Source organism: Erythrolamprus reginae, chromosome 1, assembly GCF_031021105.1.
Source record: "Erythrolamprus reginae isolate rEryReg1 chromosome 1, rEryReg1.hap1, whole genome shotgun sequence".
In the NCBI taxonomy this organism is placed as follows: Eukaryota; Metazoa; Chordata; class Lepidosauria; order Squamata; family Dipsadidae; genus Erythrolamprus; species Erythrolamprus reginae.
The window spans coordinates 359,948,488-359,976,391 of record NC_091950.1 but is presented as its reverse complement, the minus strand read 5'-3'; the positions used below and the strand labels follow the sequence as shown (position 1 = coordinate 359,976,391).

General features: G+C 39.5%; 2 protein-coding genes across 4 annotated transcripts in view; one reads left to right on the top strand and one right to left on the bottom strand.

Annotated features, from left to right (window-relative positions):
• The window catches only part of AIDA (axin interactor, dorsalization associated), a 36,985-nt gene extending 32,549 nt beyond the window's left edge, over positions 1 to 4,436 (bottom strand). The window contains exon 1 of the mRNA XM_070734366.1: positions 4,176 to 4,436. Coding sequence (XP_070590467.1) covers positions 4,176 to 4,285 — 110 coding nt within the window. The 5' untranslated portion in view covers positions 4,286 to 4,436. The remainder of the gene's footprint in view (positions 1 to 4,175) is intronic.
• A 2,261-nt stretch (positions 4,437 to 6,697) lies between these two features.
• Positions 6,698 to 27,904, top strand: part of BROX (BRO1 domain and CAAX motif containing) — a 30,387-nt gene continuing 9,180 nt past the window's right edge. The window contains exons 1-8 of one of the 3 annotated variants that reach the window (XM_070734364.1): positions 6,722 to 6,811; positions 13,218 to 13,329; positions 15,441 to 15,572; positions 16,212 to 16,318; positions 20,125 to 20,221; positions 21,318 to 21,413; positions 23,307 to 23,379; positions 26,648 to 26,753. In XM_070734364.1, coding sequence (XP_070590465.1) covers positions 15,472 to 15,572; positions 16,212 to 16,318; positions 20,125 to 20,221; positions 21,318 to 21,413; positions 23,307 to 23,379; positions 26,648 to 26,753 — 580 coding nt within the window. In that variant the 5' untranslated portion in view covers positions 6,722 to 6,811; positions 13,218 to 13,329; positions 15,441 to 15,471. Of the gene's footprint in view, positions 6,812 to 13,217; positions 13,330 to 15,440; positions 15,573 to 16,211; positions 16,319 to 16,930; positions 17,048 to 20,124; positions 20,222 to 21,317; positions 21,414 to 23,306; positions 23,380 to 26,647; positions 26,754 to 27,904 lie in introns of those variants that run through there. The other 2 variants (XM_070734363.1, XM_070734365.1) reach the window with 2 other exon arrangements.

The following is a 27,904-nucleotide window of genomic DNA, read 5'->3' as shown; positions in this document are numbered from 1 at the left end:
ATCTTGCCCAGCTGATTGCACTATCCAGTATTTCTTGGAAATGGCTAGAATTACTACTTCAAGCTTATAATTTGACAAATTATTATCTTTCACAAATGTGTATGAATAGTTGTAGGGACTAAAAGTATGCTCACATTTAAGTTACTAATGGGGAACCACAGTTGAGAGTTCTAACATCAAAAACTAGGCTTTCTAAGGACACAATCTTTAATAATAATGAAAATTGTTACTTTTGATTTTTGGACCAGTCTCTTTTTCTCACTCAAGAAAATGTTGAGATGTAAGGAGGGAAAGAAAGAATTAAATGATACTGGCTCATTCATTACAAGTACAAGAATGACTGACAATTATGCATAATAATATATGGGCCGGGGTGGCGCAGCAGGTAGAGTGCTGTACTGCAGGCCACTGAAGCTGACTTGTAGATCTGAAGGTCAGCGGTTCAAATCTCATCACCGGCTCAAGGTTGACTCAGCCTTCCATCCTTCCAAGGTGGGTAAAATGAGGACCCGGATTATGGGGGCAATAGCCTAGCTCTGTTAAAAAAGTGCTATTGCTAACATGTTGTAAGCCGCCCTGAGTCTAAGGAGAAGGGCGGCATAAAAATCAAACAAACAAACAAACAAACAAATAATTTGAGTTTTGCAATAAAAACTTTTAATCATCTATCTTTGCCATGACATTTTTATATCAAATCTATACAGTAATACCTCATGATACGAACTTAATTGGTGCAAGGAGGAGGTTCGTAAGACGAAAGGTTCGTAAGATGAAACATTGTTTCCCATAGGAAACAATGTAAAGTCAATTAATCTGTGCAACCAAAAACCCCCCCGCAAAAAAACGGCTTTCGGCGACTGCTGGGAAGCTGCGCGGCTGTTTTAAAAGGTCGCAGCCGGCCTGGGGGGCTTCCCAGCACCCCCCGAACCTTCGGGGGGGTGCTGGGAAGCCCCCCAGGCCGGCTGCGACCTTTTAAAACAGCCGCGCGGCTTCCCAGCTGTCTCCTGAAGCCGAACGCCAAAGCCGAACTTCTGCGTTCGGCTTCGGGAGACAGCTGGGAAGCCGCGCGGCTGTTTTAAAAGGTGACAGGCGGGCTGGGGGGCTTCCCAGCAACCTCCCGAACCGAATCCGGGGTTCAGAAAATTTTTGCCTCTTCTTACGAACTTTTTTCGAGTTACGAACCGGCGTTTGGGAGGCTTCTGGGAAGCCCCGCCGCCCGGCTGTCACCTTTTAAAACAGCCGTGCGGCTTCCCAGCAGTCTCCGAACGCGGGTTCGTAACTCGAAAAAAGTTCGTAAGAAGAGGCAAAATTTTTCTGAACCCCGGGTTCGTATCACGAGTTGTTCGTAAGACGAGGGGTTCGTATCTTGAGGTACCACTGTATTAAATATGACATTAAATACATATATCACAGGAATATTATAGTGTTACTAATGTGGTAACTGGTACAGGTAGTGCTCAACCTACAACAGTTCATTTAGTGACTTTCAAAGTTACGATGGCACTGAAAAAAGTGACTTATCACCATTTCTCACTTACGACCATTGAGTCATCTCCATGGTAATGTGATCAAAATTTAGACACTTAACAAATGTTGCAAGAAAGGTTGTAAAATGGATCAAAATTCACATAACAAATGTCTCATTTAGCAACAGAAATTTTGGACTCCATTATAATCATATATTGAGAACTACCTATGTTATCTTATTTTTACATTGAAAACTACTTAGTTGCCATCTTTTTTCAGAAATAACATGTAAATTAAAATGTGATTTTTATAAAATAATAGTGTCACGCTTAGATAAGGCAATATAGTTTAAGAAAATGTAATGGGAACCATGCTTTAAATATAAATATCATAAGGTATCAGATGTGAGAATGACCAGCAGCTACAGGCAGTTTAAAGGGGATTGGATAAATTCAGAGATACAGCTTTCAATGCCTACTAGTTGATGTAGTTAGAGTACCATCAATTCCAGTTAGAGATCAGCAGTAGAAAAGACACATTAGCAACTGGCTGATTAGCCATATTATGACACTATATAATAGAAGCTTAGGCTTGATCCAGTAAAGCTCTTAGAAATGCATACAATTATAGATCAAGACTTCACAATGTTGCACATTCCAACTGAATGGGCAAAGGGAAATGCTATAAACATTTAAGCATTCAGTAACTTCCCTTCCAGCTTAATCTCTCTACAGTTTAATTATAGCAACAAATGAATTTTTTTGTTTCCAAATTGCTCGTTAATCCATAAAAGTTAAATATAAATGTCTAATCTTTTATTAGACACATGCAATATAATTTTACAATTTTGAGCCAACAGGGCTATAAGTGCACTCGCTACACTCTAGTCAGAAGTAGGTACATTGATGTTGTAGCATAACATATGTTAGTCTTGGAACAGCTTCAGCAAACAAAAAATAATATACAAGTGCTCCTTAACTGTCATTTAGGGAGAGACACTTTCGTGTTGGGAACAAAACAAATTTATACATTCTGAAAGGGAAAGAGTTAATGGATATCACCTATTCAATATGACATATAGTGCTCAGAAGCTAAAGAAATATTAATTTCCTCCCAAGAGCCAAGTTCTTTCTCTCAGCCAGATTCCTTCTCCAACCACGAAGCTTCTGCAACCATGGGAATTTTCAAAAGCAAGATTTGGCCACAGACAATATATTAATTGCTTCCTAACAAGCCATTAATGTTACAAAATATCTTCAAGTGGCAATTCAATAAAAATTAGCCAAATACTATGTGGAAACAGCGACCGATTAGGACCTACAGGGTTGGCCCTCTCAGGGTCCCGTCGCCTAGACAGTGTCGGCTGGCAGGGCCGCAGGAGAGAGCCTTCTCTGTGGTGGCTCTGGCTCTCTGGAACCAACTTCCCCCGGAAATCTGCACAATTCCCACCCTCTTGGCCTTTCGAAAGGCTGTGAAAATGTGGCTTTGCCGGCAGGCCTGGGACCAGTGAACCCTACCATCTAGTCATGGATGAATGTTTTATTATTAAGAGTTTTAAAATTGTTTTTATTTTTTTTTTTGGTATTGTACACCATCTAGAATCCAGAAGGAGTTGGGCAACTTCTAAATCGGAAAAATAAATAAACAAATAAAAAGGTTTATTATCATTTGTTAGAAAATGGTTCCCAACCTTTTTTTTTGCCCATGCCCCACCTAAGCATCTTTAAAATACTCACACACACACTGTGACATATAAGTCTTACTATGTGGAGGAAGCCTTAAAAGGCCAGTAAATTGGTTTAAACAAGGTTCCAATTGCCCCTATAAGAAATCAAATTGCCCGCTTGTGGGGTGTGGACCCCAGGTCTGGAACCAGGGTGCTAGAACTACCAATACCAAATTTTAAATCCTAGAAATAGAAACAAGGGACTCCACAGAATCTCTTTTTTCTCTCCGCTTGTACTAACACCACACATCTGGCAGTGCTAGAGACTACCCTGAAAAGAATCCCAAGGTTCAGATTAGTGATCTATTCTAGAGAAACAACAGGTGGCTTCCAAGGCCGAAAACTTCCGCCAGATATCCCAAAGCTGCCCAACCTTAATAAAAAACAACAACAAACCTTGAGAACCTGAGGAAGCTGCATTAGCAGAATCATTTTTTTTGGAGTTTATCTTTATTATTATTATTTTATTTTTTTAAAAAAACACATTTCAAAGCGGCAATAGATGCAGATTGCATTACGTTTCAGACGCACCGTTGCATTTCAAAGCAGCGAGAGCCTCAGCATCCTTCCCCCCCACCCCTGCATCGTGTGTTCAGGCGCAGACCTGGCTGGGGCAGGGCTGGAAGCGACCCTTCCCCAATTCTGGAGCCTCGACGCCGAGCCCTCTCGCTCCCTTCGCCCGCAGACCTTTTCCCGCGCCAGACAAAAGCCTTCCAAGCGCGACCGGAGGAACCCCATGAAGACTCCCCCTTTGCTGGGCTTCCTTGGAGGAGCCCTCCGCCCCACCCAGAGGCTTTGTAGCGCCTGCCTGCCCTCCAGGTCACCCCTCCGGGGCTCCGCCCAGACCCCGCCACCCGCACCCCAGCCCTCCGGGTGCCTGACCCCCAACTTCTCGCCCCACCCAAGGGGGCTCCCACTCCCGCCCTCGCCTGCAGCCAGCCCCGGCCCTTTGAAGCTGCCGCCGCCGCCCGCTCCCACTCACATCTGATACTCGTCGATCGCCTCCACCAGCTGCCCCCAGGAATCGAAGTCGGTCCCTTTCCTGAAGCTGGCGCCCCAGCGCTGCAGGAGGCTCCGAGTCGCTTCCGACATGGTCCCGGCTCGCTAAGGCTTCATCCTTCATCCGCGGGCCCGCCGGGGGGGGAAACAGCAAAAGGAGCGAAGGGGGCTCTCGCCGGGCAACGGTCGCTTCGCTCCAAGTCCAAGCAACACCGCTGCCACCGCTCACTCCCCGACCAAGCCCATTTTGCCTTCTCAGCCAAACCTGGGAGTGGCTTTCTTAGCGAGGCCCCTCCCCCTCCCCAGCATGGTCGGTTGTACCCAAAGCCGCCTTCCTTCTCCTTGCCCTGCGCAGCGGAATTTTGGGGAAAACGCTGGTTGGCTCCCGACTGCGCGTGCGCGCCTAGATCCAAGCTATTGTAAACTTGCCAAGGAAACCCCTCGGAGAAAGGCGCTTCTTGGTTACTAGTGAGCTTCTATGAGAATGAGAGTTCCTTTTTTTTTTTTAATTGGCCAAGCATTATTGGACACAAGAAATTTGTCTTCGGTGCATATGCTGTCAGTGTACACGGGAGCGCTGGCAAAGAGTGACAAGCCGCTACAGAGCGGGAAACTGCAGGACTTTGGAAATAGCAATCGCAATAGCATTTAAACTTATGTACCGCTTCATAGTCATAATGTTTTTACAGCTCTCTCTAAGCGGTTTACAGAGTCAGCATATGGTATGGTCTCCAACAATTTGGGTCCTCATTTTACCCACCCTGGAAGGATGGAAGGCTGAGTCAACCTTGAGCCGGTGGTGAGATTTGAACTGCTGAAGTCCCAAGCAAACATCACTGTCTTAAAAAATGTGGCTTTCAATATGTTGCGCCTAGAAGCCACTCTGGTTACACTGTCACAGAATGCGTGTGAGTTATATGACCCTCTTTCCTTATGATCCCGAAAGAGGGAATATATTCTTCACACGTATTGTTACTTTCTGCATTTACTTGAACTGTGAGGAAAAACTTAGGCAAATTTCAAGTTGTTGCATTGGGGTGAGGAGATCAAGTCTTTTATTATTATTATATTATAACATATTGTATTATTTATTATTATTATAATAATTATTATTATTATTGCTTGGAGTATATCTGCCTCGATTTATGTGTGAGAATAGTTAACATCTTTATAGCTTTTACAAAGTCCCTTGCCAGTAGCCTTTTGATGCGTTACTCCTGGTAAACCCAAGGGATGCTGTGAAACTTTTGAGGTTTTAGAGTGCAGCACTGCAGGCTGCTTCAGCTGCTAGCTGTAGTTCAGCAGTTCAAATCTCACCACCCACTCAAGGTTGACTCAGCCTTCCATCCTTCCCAGGTGGGTAAAATGAGGACCCAGATTGTTGAGGACAATATGCTGATTCTGTAAACTGCTTAGAGAGTGCTGTAAAAGCACTATGAAGTGGTATATAAGTCTAAATGCTATTGCTGCTCCAAGTCTTCGGAGAGGGGCGGCATACAAATCTAATAAATAATAATAATAATAATTATTATTATTATTATTATTATCATCATCATCATCATCATCATCATCTTCACAAGCCAGATACATCAGATGGTCAGATCACCAGATAGACATCCCTTTCTGAGCCATCACTGCATTTTCTTCTGGAATACTGTGTTCAGTTCTGGAGACCTCACCTACAAAAAATATTGATAAAATTGAACAGTCCAAAGATGGGCTACAAAAATGGTGGAAGGTCTTAAGCATAAAACTTATCAGGAAAGACTTAATGAACTCAATCTGTATAGTCTGGAGGACAGAAGGGAAAGGGGGGACATGATCGAAACATATATGTTAAGAGTTAAATAAGGTTCAGGAGAGAAGTGTTTTTAATAGGAAAGTGAACACAAGAACAAGGGGGCACAATCTGAGGTTAGTTGGGGAAAAGATCAGAAGTAACGTGAGAAAATATTATTTTACTGAAAGAGTAGTAGATGCTGGGGACAAACTTCCAGCAGATGTGGCTGGTAAATCCACAGTAACTGAATTTAAACGTGCCTGGGATAAACATATCCATCCTAAGATAAATACAGGAAAAAATATAAGGGCAGACTAGATGGACCATGAGGTCTTTTTCTGCCGTCAATCTTCTATGTTTCTCCTTCACGCCTCAAATTGAGCCAGCAAAAGGGGAGGCTGATTAGTCACCGTCCTTCTGTAACTAGAAATATGCAACAGGTGCAAAGAGGGCAGTCGCCCAATTTCCATCATTTTCCACCAGCTCTTTGTGTATTGATTTTCAGAGTCAACTACTGTAATCCCTGTCGCTCTGCTTTGTGGAGCAATTGGGATGCATAGAAAAAAAACTAGGCACTCAAGGGTGGGGGGGCATTTACGCCTTGGCGACCCGAGAGCCCGCCCGGCTCCATTTCGATGCTACCATGACATGCGAAGCGCTTCCGCCCGGATGGCGAGACTTTGCCAGGTCCGCGAAGGTCACGTGATTTTCGGCTATTGGCGCCTAGGGAATCGGGCGGGCTTCCTCGGTTTATTTTTCCCGGGGTCACCCTACAGAAGTTATCCTTTAACTCCTCTACCATTTTTGGATCTCTGGCATAGAGTAGAGAATCTTCCGAGGTGAGTGAGCGGCAGGGAAGGTTCTATTTGTTGTATCGTAGGCGCTTGTATTTTTGCCTCCTCTCTTCTATACTGCACCTGAACGCTGGCAGTGTCGAATCTTAGCGGCTTCCTGCTCCTTCCGATTGTTTCCACGGTCAAGCCTCGGACAAAACAGTTGGTCGGGGAATCAAATGCATTCAGTATAGTGACTACCTTTGATTCTTTTGTGAAATATTGCTCAGTTGAGAGTTAATTTCGAAACTAGTGGCTGTCGTTTCCCCCAACCTCCTTGCGTCCCTAAGCTTTATTTCGTCTATTCTTGCGTATATATTCCTGGGCCACTTTAAATCGTTTTTAAATACTTATTACTACTTCTTTCCCCCTTAAGTTTTCTCACCCTTATTTTACTATTATGATTCACGAAGCCTCCCGACCTCCAACCACAGCGCAATTTCTAGAACGGAATAGAATGAAAACGAATCATTTCCGCCTTTGTTGCAAGACTTTTTACCTTAAAACGATTTGTTGAACATCGTAGTGGTTTGAGTTCGGACTGCTTTGTTCTTCCTCCACTTGTTCGTTGCGTCCTTTTGCCTATTGTTTCCCAAGTCAGGACAAAGTTGGGGGGGGGGGGGCTCTGTAAAATAGATGCAGACACAAACCCTTTAGGAAATTAGAAGCAGGTTTGATGTAGCTATAAACAGAAACAGGCAATGCGAATACTTTCTATAGTAAGGAGTTTTATATAGTATTCATAACACGAAGGTTTATATAGTACGTATATAGAATACTTTCTATAGTAAGGAGTTTGGTATACAGAATAAAGAGTTTTATATGTATACAGTATAGCAGTGTTTCCCAGCCTTGGCAACTTGAATATAATTGGACTTCAACTCCCAGAATTCCCCAGCTAGCGAATGCTGGCTGGAGAATTCTGGGAGCTGAAGTCCAGGTAAGTTACCAATGTTGGGAAACACTGGTATATATAGTAAGGAGTAAGCTAGTTTTAAAATGGATTTAGTCTTAATTGACGAAATTAGAATAGAATAGAATTTCTTTTATTGGCCAAGTGTGATTGGACACACGAGAAATTTGTCTTTTGCGCATATGGTCTTAGTGTACATAAAAGAAAAGATACGGTGGTCAAGAATCATGAGGTACAAGGCTTAATGATCGTCCGGGTACAAATAAGCGTAGAATTTCAAGCTAAATAGCACGCAGGGAATATGAGAAAATAAAGAGGATTAATCTCGGGCAGGTTACTTGGGATTGTTTACACCGCAGTTGTACCTCAAGTGAAGAAAGAACAATGAGGCTCGGCACAGCTACGAGTGGGCGTGGCCTCTGGCCTGTTAACTCCGCGGGCCCTCCCGCACTATAATCAATGAGGTTATTTAGAGGTGCGCCAACAATCTTTGTGAGGAAAGAAGCCTGACTGAGGCTTCAGCAACCGAATGAAGTTGGTGTGTGTTTTTAAACGGCGGGTGAAAACCCCAAGAAGCCGTCTTGTATATATATACACACACACACACATATACACAAACGATGGAATATACACACACACACACACACACACGATGAAAGCTCAGGTTGACGTACTGCTTTCCTATTGTAAGCTAGTCTGTTGTGCTTCTGAGAGAGAGTTCAGCTGAGAATTGCTACAAACCGGCTCCGGTTGCTCGCTGTAGTTAAGCGTCCTTCAAACATAACAGATTCCAAGGCCTGTCAATGAGTGTGGGACTACTAATCACGAAGCACCAGGTTTCCAATATAGGCCAACCCAATTCGAACGAGCGTTTGGCGAAGTCATTACTGGTAACCGCAGAGAAAGCGAGAGAACTGGGAGGAAACGCCCCACCCCCCTTCTTTCTATGGAGTTTTACATTTTGGCTGTTACTGGGTTTAAGCTGCAACATGGGGAAACCTTTATTTATTATTATGACTGTGTGTAGTGGAGGCAGGCTAAACAACAAGAAAACCTTTTTTTCTGGCAATTATTCAAGTTTCTGTCTGGAACTAATAAGCAAGCAATGGCTGGTAGCCGCAGAGAAAGCGAGAGACCAAGAGTTTAATCGAGGTTATCCTCCCACACCGGGCTTGTTGGTTAGAAAAGCCCCGTCGTGTCTTCGGGAAATGGCTTTTATTAGACACGCGTTTGCCAGTCGAAAAGAAGGGCTGGGAGAGGCGAGTCTCTTCCCTTGCAGTGAAGCTGCCCCCGGGCTTGCTTTCCAGCGGAGTCCCCCGAAAGGCGGACTCGGGCCTGGCGCGCCTTCCTTTCATACTTCTGGGGATGCGGCTCCTCCTCCTCATGAAGTGATTTCCGTAGAGCTGTGCGGTAGTGGCTGCTGCTGCTGACAAGAAAGAATCCGCTGGAAATTGAGAAGGTAAATAGAGCAGCCCCACCCTAAGGAGAGAAGGCGGAGACCAGGCATGTTTTTTGGGGGAGAGGCTTGGATTAATGCTGGACGGGATGGGGGGAGGCTGTTCGCTTTGCTGTCTGCTAGGGAGGAAGCGCGATTCCTGTGTAACGCCGGAGGAGGCCCCTGTGTGTTACACTATACAATGCTCAAAAAAATTAAAGGGAACACTTAAACAACACAATATAACTCCAAGTAAATCAAACTTCTGTGAAATCAAACTGTCCATTTAGGAAGCAACACTGATTGACAGTCAATTTCACATGCTGTTGTGCAAATGGAACAGTTGTGCAAATGAAATATTTAATGAGAATCAGATCTTGGATGTGTTCCTTGAGTGCTCCCTTTATTTTTTTGAGCAATATATATGATGGGCAGAATTTCTGAGCACTGTGACAAGCTCCTTTTAAAGGTCCCTTTATTTTCTTAAAAGCAAAAGTTCAATACAGATAGTCCTCGACTTATATAACCGTTTGTTTAGCGACCATTCAAAGTTAGTGGCAATGAAAAAAGGAACCTAATGACAGTTGCAGCATCCCCATGGCCAGGTAATCAGGGGCGGATTGCTTCTACCACTGCTACAGGTGTGCTGCACACACAGCTTCGGTTGTGTTGTGTGCGCATCCAGCATGTTTTTGCTTCTGCGCGTGTGCAGGAAGCAAAAATGCGCTGAAATCTCGCAAGGGGATGTGCACGTGAGATTTTGGCTTTTTTTTTTTTGCTTTTATGCATGCGTGGAAGCAAAAAAATATTGATTGATTGATTGGATTTATATGCCGCCCCTCTCCAAAAGTTCGGGACGGTTTATAACATATAAAAGAAACAGAATGCAATAGATAAATCAAATTATTTACACTCAACAAACAATCTAAAATCCCCAGATATGTTAAAATCCGTCATACACATTCAGACATCCCCTCACAAGATTTTGCTCCTGCATGTGCATATGAAGCAAAAAATACAAAAAAATATGGCGGCACCCATAGAACTACCACCAGAGTGGTCGTGTGTAAATTGCGCAATCTCGTGGCCACTACCGGTGCGCATTCTGCTACCCCACCGGTAGCAACTCACTACTGCACATGGTCAATATTTGGATGCCGGGCAACTGGCAATGTCTTGGGGCCATGCAATTAGCTTTTGTTACCTTCTGACAGGCAAAGTGGTGGGGGAGCCAGTTTCGCTTAATAGCTTTGTTACTCACTTAACAACTGCAGCGATTCACTTAAACCTGTGGGCAGGAGGAAGGGCCCTTTTACAAGCAGCAGAACAGGAAATAAACCCTCAGAACAGTAAAATTAGGATTGACCACAAGTATGTATGGTTTTTTTATGATATTGTTTTTACTGCATTATTGATTTTATTGTACATTTTTATTTCTTTTTATTCTTGTTGTATTTATGATTATTGTTAGCCGCTCTTGAGTCTGTTTTGGAGGGAGCAGCATATAAATACAATAAACAAACAAACAAACAAATTTTGAATGAATGAATAAATAAATAAATAAATAATTTCCCCAAAATTCCGCCATCCCAAAAGATGGCAATGCCCACGGACCAGTTCCGATTGAACCAGATCCATGGCGCCATCCTCACATGACCAGTGGATCGCTAACAGTTTGGGCGATCTGGTCTGAACTGGGAGGAACCCACCGCTTCTTTCTACGGAGTTTTAGATTTTGGCTGTTATTATGTTTAAGCTGCAACATGGAAAATCTTGATTTATTATGACTGTGTGTAGTGGAGGCAGGATAAACAACAAGAAAACCCTTTTCCTGGCTCATTATTCAAGTTTCTGTCTGGAACTAATAAGCAAGCAATGGCAGAATTTTCTTATGTAATACTAGAGAAAGGAGGTGCTCTTATTTATTGTATTGCATTGGGAAAATACGGCTATATAGTACAGGTAATCCTTGACTTATAAGCATTCTTTTAACGACCATTCAAAATTACAATGCAGAGTCCAGAGTTATGTGTTCACCTTTTGTATTTTCAGATGAGCAAAGTCAGTGGGAAGCCAGATTCATTTAGTTAGTATTTTATTCACTTAACTGCAGTGATTCACTTACCGATGGGAAGAAAGGTAGTAAAATTGGGCAAAATTCACCTTTAACTGTCTTGCTTAGCATTAAAAATTTGGGTTTAATTGTAGTTGTAAGTCAAAGACTACTTGCACAGTATGTCTTACCCTGCATCCAAAGAATCCATTCCATTCTTTAAAAGTTTTCCAATGTGATACAATATAATATTAAGTCAAATCAGTCATTCTTGATGGACTTTTTCATCAGTAGAAGTCAAAAGGAGTATTGAATAGAAATTACACTCTCCTCTGACACGAGATTTTAATCATATTATTTCAAGATTATTAGATCTATTAGATGAAGATGAGTTAATTTAGGTGGATAACATTGGCCATTATGAAGTCCCAATAGCAGTTCCAAAAGCAATCCTCCAGTGAATTCTGAAAACAAACAGGACATGATACTATGCCAAAAACTTTTCTCCATTCTGTATTAGATGTTGCCAATTGTCAAGCACTCAGATTGTGATCACATGACCACAGGGGTGGTATCATGGTTGTAACTTCAAAGATGGGTCACAAGTTATTTTTCCAGAGGTTATTGTAATTTCGGTGCAAATGGAACTAATGTATGGGGCAGTCAAATAAGCAGGGACTAAAGTCTACTTAGACCAATATATTATGGCAATTAAAATAATAAGAATGTCTTATTTTAGATCTCTATGGTGTCTATACAAAATAGGGCAACATTGTTTTTTCTGCAACAGAATGATCGGAGTAGAGAAATTAGCAGTTGAGGGTTTGTTCTGGCAATTTGTGGTGTACTTTGCAGATAAAAGCAAATTCACTCAATCTGGAGTTCATTGCTGTTTGTTACTTCTTGTTCAATCTGCCTGACAGAGGGGGATTCCATTCATTTTATTCCTTCAAGAACCATGTGAGAGATGTTGAACCTAGACATTGATTGGTTCCAAATTCTATGGACCGTGCCTCTGAGTAGTTTTATGATAAATCTCTTGTGTCTCAGTTCAATGATTAGCTTGGCATGATTAGGAAGAAAATTGAAAATAGGTGGGCAAGTGTTGTATTGCCTCTGTACAAATCGATGGTGAGACCACATTTGGAGTACTGTGTACAATTCTGGTCACCACACCTCAAGAAGGATATAATGGAACTAATAATAGAATGCAAAAAAGGGCAACAAGAATGATCAAGGAAATGGAGCACCTCCCTTATGAAACCAGGTTGCAACGCCTTGGTCTCTTCAGCCTTGAAAGACGGTGTTTAAGAGGTGACTTGATCAAAGTGTATAAAATCATGCATGGGATAGAAAAGGTGGGTAGAGAAAAAATATTTTTTCTATCACACAATACTAGGATGAGGGGGCACTCCCTAAAGCTCATAGGTAAGAAAGTGAGGAGAAATAAAGGGAAATATTTCTTCACCCAGAGCAGAGGTAGGCAAAGTTGGCTCTTCTATGACTTATGGACTTCATTTCCCAGAATTCCTGAGTCAATCATGCTAGCTCAGGAATTCTGGGAGTTGAAGTCCACATGTCATAGAAGAGCCAACTTTATTAGTTTCTGGAATTTACTTCCAGAAGAGGTCGTGACAGCTGTCAGCCTGGATAGCTTCAAGGCAGGATTAGACAGATTCATGGATGCCAAGTGTATTGGTGGTTATTGAAACGGATGTCCAAGTGCTGCCTCTATGTTGGTTGAGGCAGGCAGGATTCCCTTGGGTACCATTTGTTGGGGGTCAAGGGAAAGGGAGGGTTTTGCCTTCTCTTTCTGCTCATGTACAATTGGTGGGCCACTGTGTGACATAGAATGCTGGACTCGATGGGCTTTGGCCCGATTCAGCATGGCTCTTGTTATGTTCTTATGTTCAATATTGTAGTACAGCATACTGGATCCTTATGTTCTCTTGGAACAGAAACTGATGATGTAACCATGACAACTGCTTCTGCAATTCTGAATTCTCTTTAGTTTTTGGATCTCAAGGATGCAGAGAGTATATCTGAAGAAGTGAGGGACAACCTCTCTTGACCTTTCCTGGCTGACTAAAATGTTCAGAAAGAACTGCTTCAAAGTTTACAGGGTAATTAATGCTTGAAGGTCTTTCCGCTTAAAAGAGGCAGTGATATGTCTGTCATTAATAAACCATTTCTTCAATCTGAGTTGAGTAACAGTCACCAATTTTCAAGGAAGGAAAGAACTTTTCTTTAAAAAAACAACAATTATTTTTTATTTAATTTTTTTCTGAAGTTTTAGTAAATGTAGTAAAAACTAAGACAAACTAAACTAGAAGAAAAAAGTTCAAAATCTGCAGGAAAAAAGATAAAAGAAAAAGGGCAATTTTCATCATACCAAGCATAATAAGCTAGTATGCTAGCTTTTCATTCTCTTTTAAAGTCACAAATAAAAGAATCCTCACACACACCAGCCTAACTTGTATACAATGCAGAAACCTTCATCATCTTCCTCAGTCCTAGTTCAGCAAAACGTCAATTAGGAGATAACAATGTAGTTTATCTCTGGTCAAATAGTACAACTTTGTATTCTTTCTTTTTGCTCTTCATAGTCCTGAAGAGCATTTTACGGCATTGCAGGATTTGATCTTTCACCACTTGGCTTTAAAGAAGCCAAGACTAATATTTTCTACAACTTTAAAAGCAGTCTTTTACCAGTCTACTTTGCAACTCCCATAAAAAACCATTTTCTAGGATTGCTTGTCACAGTTGTTCATGTCCAGTCCCTTTTCTTGATTTGTCTCTATATAAAATTAAAACTTTTAAACTTTTAATGTAAAGAAGATAAAAAGACTAACAAATGAATATAAAAAGAAGAAAAGGGAAAGAAAAGGGAAGAAATGCAAGAAAGAAAAAATATGTGGTTTCTAAGATTCTTCACATAGTGTTCTTATGAAAAGTTCCACCACTGCTGATAGTAGTGATGTCATCTGGTGTTTAGATTCATGGGAGAAGCAAAAAAAAATGTATAAAAAAAATAAACATGTCAAACAGAGTCATGTTAAAAAAAACTATACACACCACTGTACAACATAAGAACTTAATTGTTCTTCATGAAGGACATTTTCTCTCCTCCAGCACTTTGAACATATCTGCATACATTTCTGACAACACTAAAACTATTTTGAAACAGTTTGTTTTCACAATCAAAAGACATTTTACAATATTAAGGGATGCAAAGCCTCTGCACAAAACAGCTTAAAAACCATTATTTTATGAAGCTACTCCATAAGTTATTTATTTATTGGATTTCTATGCCACCCCTTCTACGAGGGTGGAAAAAGTAAAACGTTATTAATGATTGATACAGTTTTGGGTTCTACAGCCAAATAACTCTTGTTTGGAAACACACAGAAAGTAGACCTTAGTAGAAAACCATATTTAAATTGCATAAATAACACTAGTCAGTATTTTACAATGCTATATTTTAGAGTTGGTCATATTATAAATAGTTCTACTTTCTCTTCCATTAACTAAGTGAGCTTCAATTATCTTTGCAAACGGATTTCTTTTTAGCAGACTCTAAGGAAGAGGCAAGAACTGGCTGTTAATCATGTGAAAATAATGTGACCCATAGCAGAAATGCCTTATATCCAGATCATTCCCATTCATCATTGGCATACTGAATGAAAATTAGCACTTCCTGAAGAGGAGCAAATGCTTTCAATTTCTAGTCATCTTTAGGAACATCTACAATACTTCTCAAAATTCTATTGAGATTTGTAATTTTAACTTGTTTTTAAAAGTTCTTGGTTTTAACTGTTTTTTATGTTTATTGCTAATATTAATACTGAACAAGCTGTAACAATTATAATGCCACCTAAGAGTCCTGTACGTGAGAGAAGCAGTTATATAAATGGAATTAGTAACTATTATTCTTAAAACAAGTGATTTTCTTCCAAAATTCTTTTCTTTCATTTCTTTTTATTGGATTTATATTTTTAAGAATCTGAAACTTCACTGCTGTGTACCACATCTAATATAATATTTCACATAGGGCAATTCTTTATATGTTTATTCAAACATCTGGCTAGGTTTATTTTCTTCCTCTTAACAAATATTATATGCATATGTGTATGTTCTTCCATATAAAACTGTAATGTATTAAATAACTAGATTTTTAAGTGTTGTGTTTGTAATTATATATAAAATCAGTAACTTTTTCTCTTCTTTATTTTAGTCTTGCTGTATTCTAAACTTTTAGGAAGAGAATGACTCATTGGTTTCATCGAAACCCTTTAAAGGCTACAGCTCCTGTCTCGTTCAATTACTATGGAGTAGCCACAACTCCAGCTGCTACAAAAATCTGCAAGTAAGTGATTGTAAGAACATATGCAAATGTAAGTTAATACTGTGTTTCCCCGAAAATAAGACATTGTCTTATATTAATTTTTGCTCCAAAAGTTGTGCTACGTCTTATTTTCGGGGGGTGCCTTATGTTTCTCAAATAAGACAAATTCACAGGCAGAAAAGCTGACACCCCCAAAGAAAGTGTACTGTACGGGACACTGATTACGGTACGGTACCTGTCAGTATGGCACTCACACACACAAACGATGGCACTTATATACAGTATACTCCCGCTATTGCAGCTTCCGGCCACCAGAGGAACTACAGTCTATGCACTGTAGTGGAGACTGTAATGGTGGTGAGACAGCAGCAGACTGTGTCTGCTGTACTGGACGGTACAAAGCGATGGAAGGGGCCAGCAGGGGACGCCACATTATTACGGTACCGTTATGAACAGCTTTGAATGGTACTGTATGTTTTTCCACCGTAGCGTATGTAAACTTGACTACGCCTTATTTTCGGGGGGTGCCTTATATTAGCAAATTCTACAAAACTTCTGACATGCCTTACTTTCGGGGTACGTCTTATTTTCAGGGAAACGGTATGAAAAAACTGCACTTCTCAGAAGTAGCTTTTGATCTTTTTTTCTCTTTTAATATAGTGATTTAAGGTTATCAAGAGCACGACTCCTGGAACTTTTTACTGATTTAAGTTGCAATGCAGATATGATGAAAAATGCAACTGATTCCTATTTTTCACTCTTGAAAGGTAAAAAAAAAGTTCAATTATTTGGGAGGGTAAAGTTTCTCTGATTGTGCTGTTAAATTTTAGTGACCCAATTGCCAAAACCTGACAGTGGTGAAGTGAAACCTGCTACTGTGAAGTGTGAAAACACAAAAACCAGAGTGTAAAACTGGAGTTTAAATCTTTAAAAATGCTTCACAGATTTTTCTTTAAAAATAAGAACAACTCCTCACCCACTGGCAAAGAGGAAGAAAATAGAAAATCGCCAACCAAGCCCATGTCATTGACATTGCATTGCACAATGCCATGGCTATTTTATTTTCAGACATTCCCCAATATTAATTACAGTCTTGCTTTCCAAAAGGTTCCATTTCCTTTTGTAGAAATTTCACGACATCCTTGTGTAGAAATAGAGCACTGATACACCTTGTCAGTGATCCAAAGGCTGCTTTTGTGATTGATCAAAGATGCTTAATGTATGTTTGGTAACTAGTGAAAAAGCATCAGGCTATATTTATCACGGAGATGTTTACGTACGCAGAGAACTTATTCTTTTAATTTCCAAGTTAGACATTTTTCCTTGATTTCAAAAATGGAACTTGCCACCTATTTCTGATATTACTTTAATTCTCATAGTGACAATTCTCTAACTCCACTTCCAAGATACTTTGATGAGTATAGAACACAAAGATGAAAGTGTGCCTGATTTGCAGAAAACTGTAGAAGGACAAAAACAAGAAGGAATATTGCCTGGTATTTAGTTATTTGTCCAGAATTTTATAAAAATCAAAAATGTTTTCAGTAATCCTTTCAAAAAGCTTGTCTTCTTTCAAAAAGTTTTGAAAGAAGAGAAGAAATAACAGGCATTTTCCCATTTTCTTCTTTGTTTTTCCAAAGCAATGCAAGTAAAGGGAAACACACCATCATTCCTTCATACCCACACATGGCTTAAAAAACTACAGACTTGCCTTTTTCCTCAAGAGGCTTCTGTGGGGGTGGGCAAAATTCTCGGAATGCAGTTCTGCCAATCTTTTTCCTTAGTGGATGCCAGGCATAATTGATGGTCAAGTGTAGCTTCACCCTTATAAATATATTATGGAAGATAACGAGTGAAGCAGATCTTGGAGTTTTCAATGATAGGTTGCCTTATTGCCCTTGGGCTTGAATATATTTGAGAAATTACAATAGTCTGCTATAGTGATGCCAAACCTTTTCCCCCTTGGATGCTGAAAGAGTGTTTGTGCATGCTATTGTGTATGCGCGAATGCCCACACCCATAATTCAATGTCTGGGGAGGGCGAAAACAGCTTCCCCTGTTCCTGGAGGCCCTCTAGATGCCGGAAAAAGCCTGTTTCCCAACATCTGGTGGGCCCAGTAGGCTTGTGTTTTGCCCTCCCCAGGCTCCAAAAGTTTCCCTGGAGTCGGGGAGGGTAAAAACGTTCTCCCCCATCCACCCGGAGGCTCTCTGGAAGCCAAAAACGCCATCCCAGAGCCTCCATATGAGCCAAAAATCACTTGGAGCTGAGCTAGGGCAACAGTTCATGTGCCAGCAGATATGGCTCCACATGCCACTTGTGGCACCCAGGCCATAGGTTGACCATCACTGGTCTACTATACAGTAGTACCTCTAGATACGAGCTGCTCCACATGCGAGTATTCCAAGTTACGAGCCAAGACGCGAGCAAAATTTCTGTTCGACACCCGAGCTCAAATTTGGGATATGAGCCGAGCATCCACTAGGTGGTGCAATAATTCCATGTTTCCAGTTATCTCGGCGTGAAAAGCAAAATCTAAATGCATTCGTTCGAGATGCAAATTGATCGACATACGAGCTCGGCTCTGGCATGAATTAAACTCATACGTCGAGGTACCACTGTATTTCAATATTCTAAGTAAGCGCATGGTAGATAAAACAAATCAGTTAAATTGGAGGGATGAAATAGTAAAGTCTGGTTAGCATAGTCCATATGAGTGCAGTAATTAATATGTCACTCTCTCCCCAAACTCATTTTTCAAGCCAGCTACAGAACACGGTGCTTTTTTTTTAGCATTTTCAGTTCTTCATTTACATAGTTGATATTTATAACCTTATAAATGTGTTGTAAAAGACAGAGCTGAGCATGTTCATATGCCCTTACCTACTGTACTTTAGGCTGTGTTTTTTAACCACAGCAACTTTTAAGGAGTATGGACTTTAAACTCCCAGAATTCATAGTCAGCAGGGAGCTGAAGTCCATATTGTTGCTGAGGTTAAGAAATGCACCTTTGGGTGGCTAACAGCCTATTAAAATTCTTCATTAAAAAAACTAGCAGAAGGATAAAGGCTTACAATGTTTCCCAAGGAAAAGCCAATAAACACTTAACAATAATAATAGTTTACAGCCTGTCTAACCACCCAACGTCTATGGGGGAGCACATTGAAGTTTTCCAAAAGGCAAATGAAGTCTAGATAATTCAATATTAAATATGTATAGATTATCTTTTGGAAAATAAATTTGCAGTTAGTATTTATGGAGTATATGCTGTATGTTGTAATATACTGTATAACTGAATCTCTTCCTTGTAATTGGGGTTCACTATCTGTTCCCCGTATCTTTCAGAAGCCATTGGAAGGACTTTTGGAATGATACAGGATAATGTATGACCCCCTCACATGAGTAGAAGGGCTTTCCATGTGCATCAACTTCTTTTGACACAAGGGTGCATCATCCCCCCCCCCTTTTCCTCCCTATACTTAATGCATTGTCTTACTGGGTGTCAGGGTTCCAAATAATGACCAAAATTAAACCAGTCTGAGTCAAAGTACAGTGCTCAATAAAATAAAGGGAACACTTAAACAACACAATATAATTCCAAGTAAATCAAACTTCTGTCCACTTAGGAAGCAACACTGATTGACAATCAATTTCACATGTGCACATTCAACTTTGTACAGAACAAAGTATTCAATTAGAATATTTTATTCATTCAGATCTAGGATGTGTTATTTGAGTGTTCCCTTTATTTTTTTGAGCAGTATATTCTTCAAAATCACATTTTATTATTAGAGACATGTTGGGACATCTGGGTGAAACCTGAATCTGAAGTCTTCCAGGTTTCACCAACTGGTTGAAAGTTCAATTCATTGCCCCCACACCCACAAATCCATAGAAACATAGAAACATAGAAGTCTGACGGCAGAAAAAGACCTCATGGTCCATCTAGTCTGCCCTTATACTATTTTCTGTATTTTATCTTAGGATGGATATATGTTTATCCCAGGCATGTTTAAATTCAGTTACTGTGGACATCATGTTGTCCACTCTCCAAATACCATGCTGGCAGAGTCTACCCATCTCCTTCCATGCAGGTGCAGAGACAAAGGATGACCTTGGCTTTCTAGAAAGAATTTGTTATGGCTACATATTAACAACCTCATACACTACCACCACTCCCATTTCCCCACAGTAGAAAATGCGTTAATGGAATAGTATGAAGAGTGGCAGGCCAAAGATCCCAATAAATTGGCTTCAGCCTTATTCAGTCTTATTTCCTAGAATTCTTTATCTGTGTTGCTCTGAGGATGGAATGTTAATTACTTTGAATTTAACTAAAGAAATTGTTGAAATGACCTCCAAGTGTAGTATAAAACTGATCCCCAATCAGCCAAGTGAAAAGGAACCCTAAGGCTAATTTTGAATACCAGGCACTTTAAATATTTAAAAGTTTTATATTAACAGTCACATTATCAGTAAAAAAAATAAAGGAAAATATTAAAGAAGAATGCTTACTTAAAGTACGTTTTGATTTCTAGGGAATGTGCTTTTTTAATACTGGCATTATTTTAACAGGCTTTATAATTGCTCTGGATAACTCTTCACAGGATAGCAAACTGAGATACATGCAGAATTTTAAATGGACAGACACGTTGCAAGGACAAATACCAAGGTATACATATAGCATGATTTCCAAATTTTAAGATAGTTCTTCATATGAAGAATAACTTAATGGGTTACCAAGATGATGTTATGGGACTTTTTAAAAATGCTCTTACATTTCTTTCATACTTTGAAAGTGCCATCTTATGGGACCAATTGAAATTTAGTTTGCAATTATCTCCATGTGTGATTTTTGTTTTTCAATTCAATTCAACCTTTACTGTCAATATGTACAATGAGATTGGCTGAGCCTCCCTTCATGCACCCCCCGAACATAAGTACATATCAATAACTCACAGTGAAAAAAAGAAAATCCCTAACCCAATAAATCATGCTAACAACACACAATCCTCTATACATATATATATATGCTATATATCATGACTTTATCTTTCTTTTTTCATTGCCTAATGGCCTATATTGTATACACAAATACAACCAATTAATAAAATTATTGCCTGTATTACCCTCAAGATAGTGATACCTAAAAGTGAATATATGTTTTGTAATTCTAATGTAATTATTTGTTAACATATCTCCTTGGGATTTGTGTAATTACAAACAAGCTCTGGTATGACAGTATATGCTTAGATAAATTAATTTTAGTCAACATGAAATTTATTTTTTCAGTATTATATTGGATCAAGTAAAGTTTCCACTTCTATTAAAAAAAACCATTTGTAATTTAATGATAGCACCCAATTAAACATATTAAATGAATAGTGGTAACTTGATTGATTGCTACTTCCGTATTTTCATTCTGAAGAGAAGAACTGTAAAAACACTATATTTTGAGCATTTCTGACCAGACTATAACAAAACACGAATTGTTTCAGTCAGAACAATTCCACTTTTTAAGCTATTCAACTTCTATATAAACATTTCAATACTTTGGAGCTTTGCTCCCATGATTTAGGGTAAGAAAGAATAAAAAAGGATTAAGCAATTGAACTTAATTTAACATTCCTAAAATATATATTTATAAAAGATATTATAGCATTGTGCCTTATGTCTAAAAGGTAAGTGGAAGTATTACAATGTTTTGTACTTCAGAAGTGTTCTAAACTCTTCAAAAGACAGATTTTCCCCTTTTTCCCTTCCCTTAGTGCCCAGCAAGATGCTGTGTTTGAATTAGTTTCTATGGGATTTAATGTGGCTTTGTGGTACACTAAATATGCATCAAGATTAGCTGGGGAAGAAGGGTAAGTATTTTTACTTTAATTAAAGTAATGTCAGAATGTTAAAAAAACACCTTAAGCCCATTTGGAATTGGTGGGTTTGGTTTTGCTAAACTGTTCATAGGATTGCAGCCTAAATTGCTATTGAGAATAAAACCATTTCAAGCCTCAACTTATTGTGAAACTGCATTGGCCCAGCCCTATGCTTAGGAATGTAAACCAAGTTGAATTGCAATATCAGAATTTAAAATTTAGAGAGGAATAATTTTTGTTTAGTTGTTTTGGAATGTTCTCCTTATGTAATGGATGGATGACATCTTCTTTTCACTATATATCCAGAAAGGTGGTTCTCTAACAGTTGATTTATTTACAAAACTGATTGGTGTATTTTAGTAGTTCAGTCTACAAAAATTCATCCAAAATATGAAATCCAGAGAAAAAACTAATATAGTAATAGTAGCACTTGATATAACAATGTCAGAACATGATATGATTTCACAATCAGTGGGTATGAAGAGTGCATGCTTCTGTCTTAGTTGAGTTTGTGTGTGTATGAGAGAGAGAGAGAAGCTTTGATTTGACTAGCTGTAGGATCTTTATAGCCCAGACCAGGGGTAGGCAAAGTTGGCTCTTCTATGACATGTGGACTTCAACACCCAGAATTCCTCAACTAGCATGATTAGCTCAGGAATTCTGAGAGCTGAAGTCCACAAGTCATAGAAGAGCCAATTTTGCCTAGCCCTGGTCCAAACTATAAGTAGTCCTTGACTTTTGACCACAATTTAGCCCAATAATTCTGTTGCTTAGCGAAACAGTTAAAGTGAGTTTTGCTCTATGTGAAAACTTTTCTTGCCAGAATTGTTAAGTGAATCACTGCAGTTGTTAAGTTAGTGACATGGTTGTTAAATGAATCTGAGTTGCCTATAGACTTTGCTTGTCCCAAGGTGGCAAAGGGTGATCACATGACTCTGGGACACTGCAGCGGTCATAAATATGAACCAGTTGCCAAGCATCTGGATTTTGATCACAATGGGGATGCTGCAATGGTCCCAAATGTGAAAAATGGTCATAAATCACTTTTTTCCCCGTGCCGTTGTAACTTTGAACAGTCACTAAATCAATCGTTGTAAGTTGAGAACTACCTGTAGTTGCAGGAAAGTTGGCTGGTATCACTGTTGTAACTTTTAGATGCCAAATAAAACAAATGAATAAGTAATGAATATGCAGTAATTTAATTAATTTTATTGAAATATGAATGCCTTATTCAGTAACATTAGCCTGAGTGACATCTGTTTGAAGTTACTTCAGTTAAAGTACAAGAGTATTGTGATAATCATATTTTTATTCAGCAGTGTACATCATATTTCTGCATCCTAGGGTAGATAAACATGGATTAGATGGACCAAAGGGGCTGATATTTGTTCTCTGTATTACTTAATGTTTTCTGATATCTTAAAAATACACTGCTCAAAAAAAAAATAAAGGGATCACTTAAACAACACAATATAACTCCAAGTAAATCAAACTTCTGTGAAATCAAACTGTTCACTTAGGAAGCAACATTGATTGACAATCAATTTCACATGCTGTTGTGCACATTCAACAGAACAAAGTATTCAATGAGAATATTTCATTCATTCAGATCTAGGATTTATTTGTTTGTTTATTTATTTATTGATTGATTTGATTTGATTTGATTTGTATGCCGCCCCTCTCTGTAGACTCCGTAGATGTATTATTTGAGTGTTCCCTTTATTTTTTTTTGAACAGTATATATTATTTGCTGAGCAAATATGAAATAAGGAAACAACACTTTTAGAATTGGTAAAAGAACTTGGCTAGCATTATTAAGAAATTTGATGGATGAGGTTTAAAACTCCTGACGTGTTTCAATACTAATGAATTGCTACCTTTTAGCATAACAGAAGATGAAGCAAAAGATGTCCATCGCAGTATGAAAATAGCAGCTGGGATTTTCAAACATTTAAAGGTAAAACACTTTCTCTCCTGCGTCCCAAAAAAAGTCATTTTCTTTGACTTGAATGAAAGATTAAAATAGAAATTTTTAAAGCTGGCATAAAAGTCTGGGGGGAGGGGGAGGTAGCATTAATCAATAATGGATAGTAATATGAGTTAAGAACATAAGAAGAGCCATGCTGAATCAGGCCAAAGACCATCTTTGGCATTCTGTGCCACACAGTGGTTCACCAATTGTCCCTGGGGATCTTGAGCAGAAAGATAAGGCAAAACCCTCCCTTTCCCCCCAACAAATGGTACCCAAGGGAATCCTGCCTGCCTCAACCAACATAGAGGCGGCACATGGACATCCGTTTCAATAACCACCGATACACTTGGCATCTATGAATCCGTCTAATCCTGCCTTGAAGCTATCAAGGCTGACAGCTGTCATGACCTCTTCTGGAAGTGAATTCCATAAACCAACGGCCCTCTGAGTGAAGAAATATTTCCCTTTATTTGTCCTCACTTTCTTACCTATGAGCGTTAGGGAGTGCCACCTCATCCTAGTATTGTGTGTGTGAGAGAAGAATTTTTCTCTATCCACCTTTTCTATCCCATGCATGATTTTATACACTTCGATCAAGTCACTTTTTAAATGACATCTTTCAAGGCTGAAGAGACCAAGGCGTTGCAACCTGGTATCATAAGGGAGGTGCGCCATTTCCTTGATCCTACTTGTTGCCCTTTTTTGCACCTTTTCCAGTTCCATTATATCCTTCTTGAGGTGAGGTGACCAGAACTGTACACAGTACTCCAAGTGTTCCTTACCAGTACAGGCCACACTGTGCACTGATAAATGGCAATGCGCGTGTAGCTTCGGGTGACCAGTGTGCGGGCGCACACATCCCACCAAGATTTTGCTTCTGTGCATGCTCAGGAAGAAAAATCTTGTGAGAGGCACAAGAGAGATTTCAGGCACAAGAGAAATTTCAGCGAGTTTTTTGCTTCTGCGGAAGTAAAAATCACCAAAATTTCACACACACACAAGCTTCTTCTTGCAAGATTTTGCTTCCTGCTTATGCACAGAAGTGAAATCTCAGCAGGCTACGCACGCCTGCTCACCGATCACCTGGAGCTGTGCACGCACCAGTAGCAGCGGTAAGTAGGAACCCCAGCACGTTTAGCCAAAATTCATCCAAACATAAGTAATAAATGCTGGAATGCAAATCTGCCATAGGTATGTGTTATCATATTTGGTGGTTATGTCCGGAAGCAGAAAAAATTTGGTCTAGGATTCAAAACTGGTTGAAAAAAATGTTAAATTATCAATTGGAAATGAAACCAGAAATGTATCTTTTGGGAATAATTAGAGGACGGCATAGAAAGGAAGACAACTACTTGATAACACATATATTAACATCAGCAAGGTTGGTGTTTGCACGAACTTGGAAAAAGGAAAATACAGTGGTACCTCATGATACGAACCCCTCGTCATACGAACTTTTCAAGATACGAACCCAGGGTTCGGAATTTTTTTGCCTCTTCTTATGAACTTTTTTCACCTTACGAACCTGCCGCCGGCCGCTGGGATGCCCGACCTCCAGACTTGAGTTCCTCCCGTTTTTTCCCACCCTGTCCCGCCCCATTCTCCCCTCTGGATCTCCATGGGTTTCCTCCGTTTTTCTCCACTCTTTCCTGCCCCATTCTCCCCTCTGGATCTCCATGGGTTTCCTCCGTTTTTCTCCACTCTTTCCTGCCCCATTCTCCCCTCTGGATCTCCATGGGTTTCCTCCGTTTTTCTCCACTCTGTCCTGCCCCATTCTCCCCTCTGGATCTCCATGGGTTTCCTCCGTTTTTCTCCACTCTGTCCTGCCCCATTCTCCCCTCTGCATCTCCATGGGTTTCCTCCGTTTTTCTCCACTCTTTCCTGCCCCATTCTCCCCTCTGGATCTCCATGGGTTTCCTCCGTTTTTCTCCACTCTTTCCTGCCCCATTCTCCCCTCTGGATCTCCATGGGTTTCCTCCGTTTTTCTCCACTCTGTCCTGCCCCATTCTCCCCTCTGGATCTCCATGGGTTTCCTCCGTTTTTCTCCACTCTTTCCTGCCCCATTCTCCCCTCTGGATCTCCATGGGTTTCCTCCGTTTTTCTCCACTCTTTCCTGCCCCATTCTCCCCTCTGGATCTCCATGGGTTTCCTCCGTTTTTCTCCACTCTGTCCTGCCCCATTCTCCCCTCTGGATCTCCATGGGTTTCCTCCGTTTTTCTCCACTCTGTCCTGCCCCATTCTCCCCTCTGGATCTCCATGGGTTTCCCTCCCCCCACTCCGTTCGCCTCAGCTTCGTCTGCTGGCAGCTTTTTTTTTTTTAAGCCTTAATGTTTTGGATTTTCCTAATCGGCTTGCACGCATTATTGGCTTTTCCATTGATTCCTATGGGAAACATTGTTTCATCTTACGAACTTTTCACCTTACGAACCTCGTCCTGGAACCAATTAAGTTCGTAAGATGAGGTATTACTGTATACCAAATGAAGAAATGGTGATTAGGAAAATGCTAGATTGTGCTAAATTAAGCAAATTAACATATGAATTACAGAATAAACAAAATAAAGACTACTATACAGTTTGGGGAGAATTATATAGCTGGATAGAAAAGAAAAAAATTGAACTAACGTTTAAGAAAAATAATGAATCAATGGAAACAGAATTGTAAAGTATTAAGCAAATTCATTTTGTGTTTTTTATATATCTATCTATATAAAAGTGTGTCTGTATGTTTTGTTTTGTTTTGTTTATTACTAAATAAAAAATATTTTTTTAAAAAAGGAACCCCTGCCTGATGCAATGCCTGTGTGGCTTCTGAAACACTTTCTCCAAAACTTTTCAGAAGTATACGCAACTCATTACTCTTCTTAGTAGTAGCTCATTAGGGTTCACACGTTTAAAAAGGCTTATTTAATTCACAGGGTTATGAATAGTTTCAGAGGTTTGGGTAGAAGGTACACACTATCTTCTTAAAATTGTTCCACTTTGAAATTTACATGGGGATATGAACATGTTTCCCATTATTCCTTAGATAGAAAGTTTTTTAAAATGTTCCTTTATTAGTGTTCTAATGAAGGAGATCTTTAAATATTAGATGCAATTCTTAAATCATTGATAGATATCTGGTAGAATGGTTGCAGTTTTCATATGGGTATGCTTTGTAGTCATTAAGTTCTCATAAATGTTTAGATGTTTCATTGATTAATTAAATACAACCATTGTTTTCAATACTAAAATGCTTTTTCTCCCCCATTTAGGAAAGCCATATCCCTAAATTGATCACTCCTGTAGAAAAGGGAAGGGATTTAGAAGGTCGACTAATAGATTCCTATATTATCCAATGTCAAGCTGAAGCACAAGAAGGTATTTACACAATATTACAGACTTTGCATCTGAGAAATATTGGGGGCTTCCTTTCTGGGCATTTTAAAACAACTTCTGCTGGAGAACTGAATGGTAGAACATAGTCTGACATAATGTATTTCATTGCCCTTTAATTCCTTTCAGACGCTGCATCCATGGAATTATGAATAAAAAGTACAATATAATAAATTATTTAATGATAGGCACATTATGAATTTCAGAGGGGTAAAAAATCCCAAAATACAAGTCTACCCACATATCATCACAATATAATACTTGTCTGGCCACAAGTGGCAAAAGTATCTCTGATGACATTAAAAATCTACAGGGTCTCTAGCAGTGAAGAGGTATTAGAAATTATACTCCAATTTTTAGAATGCCAGTAGAACTTTGGCTTAGTAAGTAATAGACAATCATGTATTTGCTTTGATAGAGATTAACCTGTCCATAGATATTTTACTGAGTATCTACCAGTTTTCCAAATAAGTACAAGCAGAATCCCATATAGAAAACAGAAAAAGTTACTTATTTAGGATGGATGTAAAAGTGTCATAGAAAATGGCAAGCCTTATACTACTTATGATATAGGTAAAAATTTCAGTTTTTTAATTAGTGTTCACCAAAGTATTAAAAAGAAATCTGGAATAGCACTGGACAGGAATAAGGGTTTCAATGGCCTCTTCCATTTCCTTATTCCATAGGTCAGTGACGTCACACATAACCCTTAATTCTAATGCCTGGATATTTATTTATTTATTTATTCATTCATTCATTCATTTATTTATTTGATTTGTAGGCCGCCCGTCTCCGTAGACTGTGACCATTTAAGAACATCAGTCATCTCAATGAAATCATCACCTGTTCAACAAATATGCTTTAACACCAAGTTTCATCAGATGGGAATCTATATTATGAGGTTACTGTAATAACAGTAACCAAATATCCAGGCCACTTCCCCTATTAATGTACCAGAGCAAACTGAAGTCCTGCTTTACGTGCTGGCATTTGTGACAATCTGAGTCAGTCCCAGGTCTACCATCAAGAATCGTAAATTCCCATGAATTAGAACATTTCTATTCCCGTCCTTCTGACTCTAACCCACACATACATACAATGAACATGGAAATGAAATTGATTACAATTTCACACAA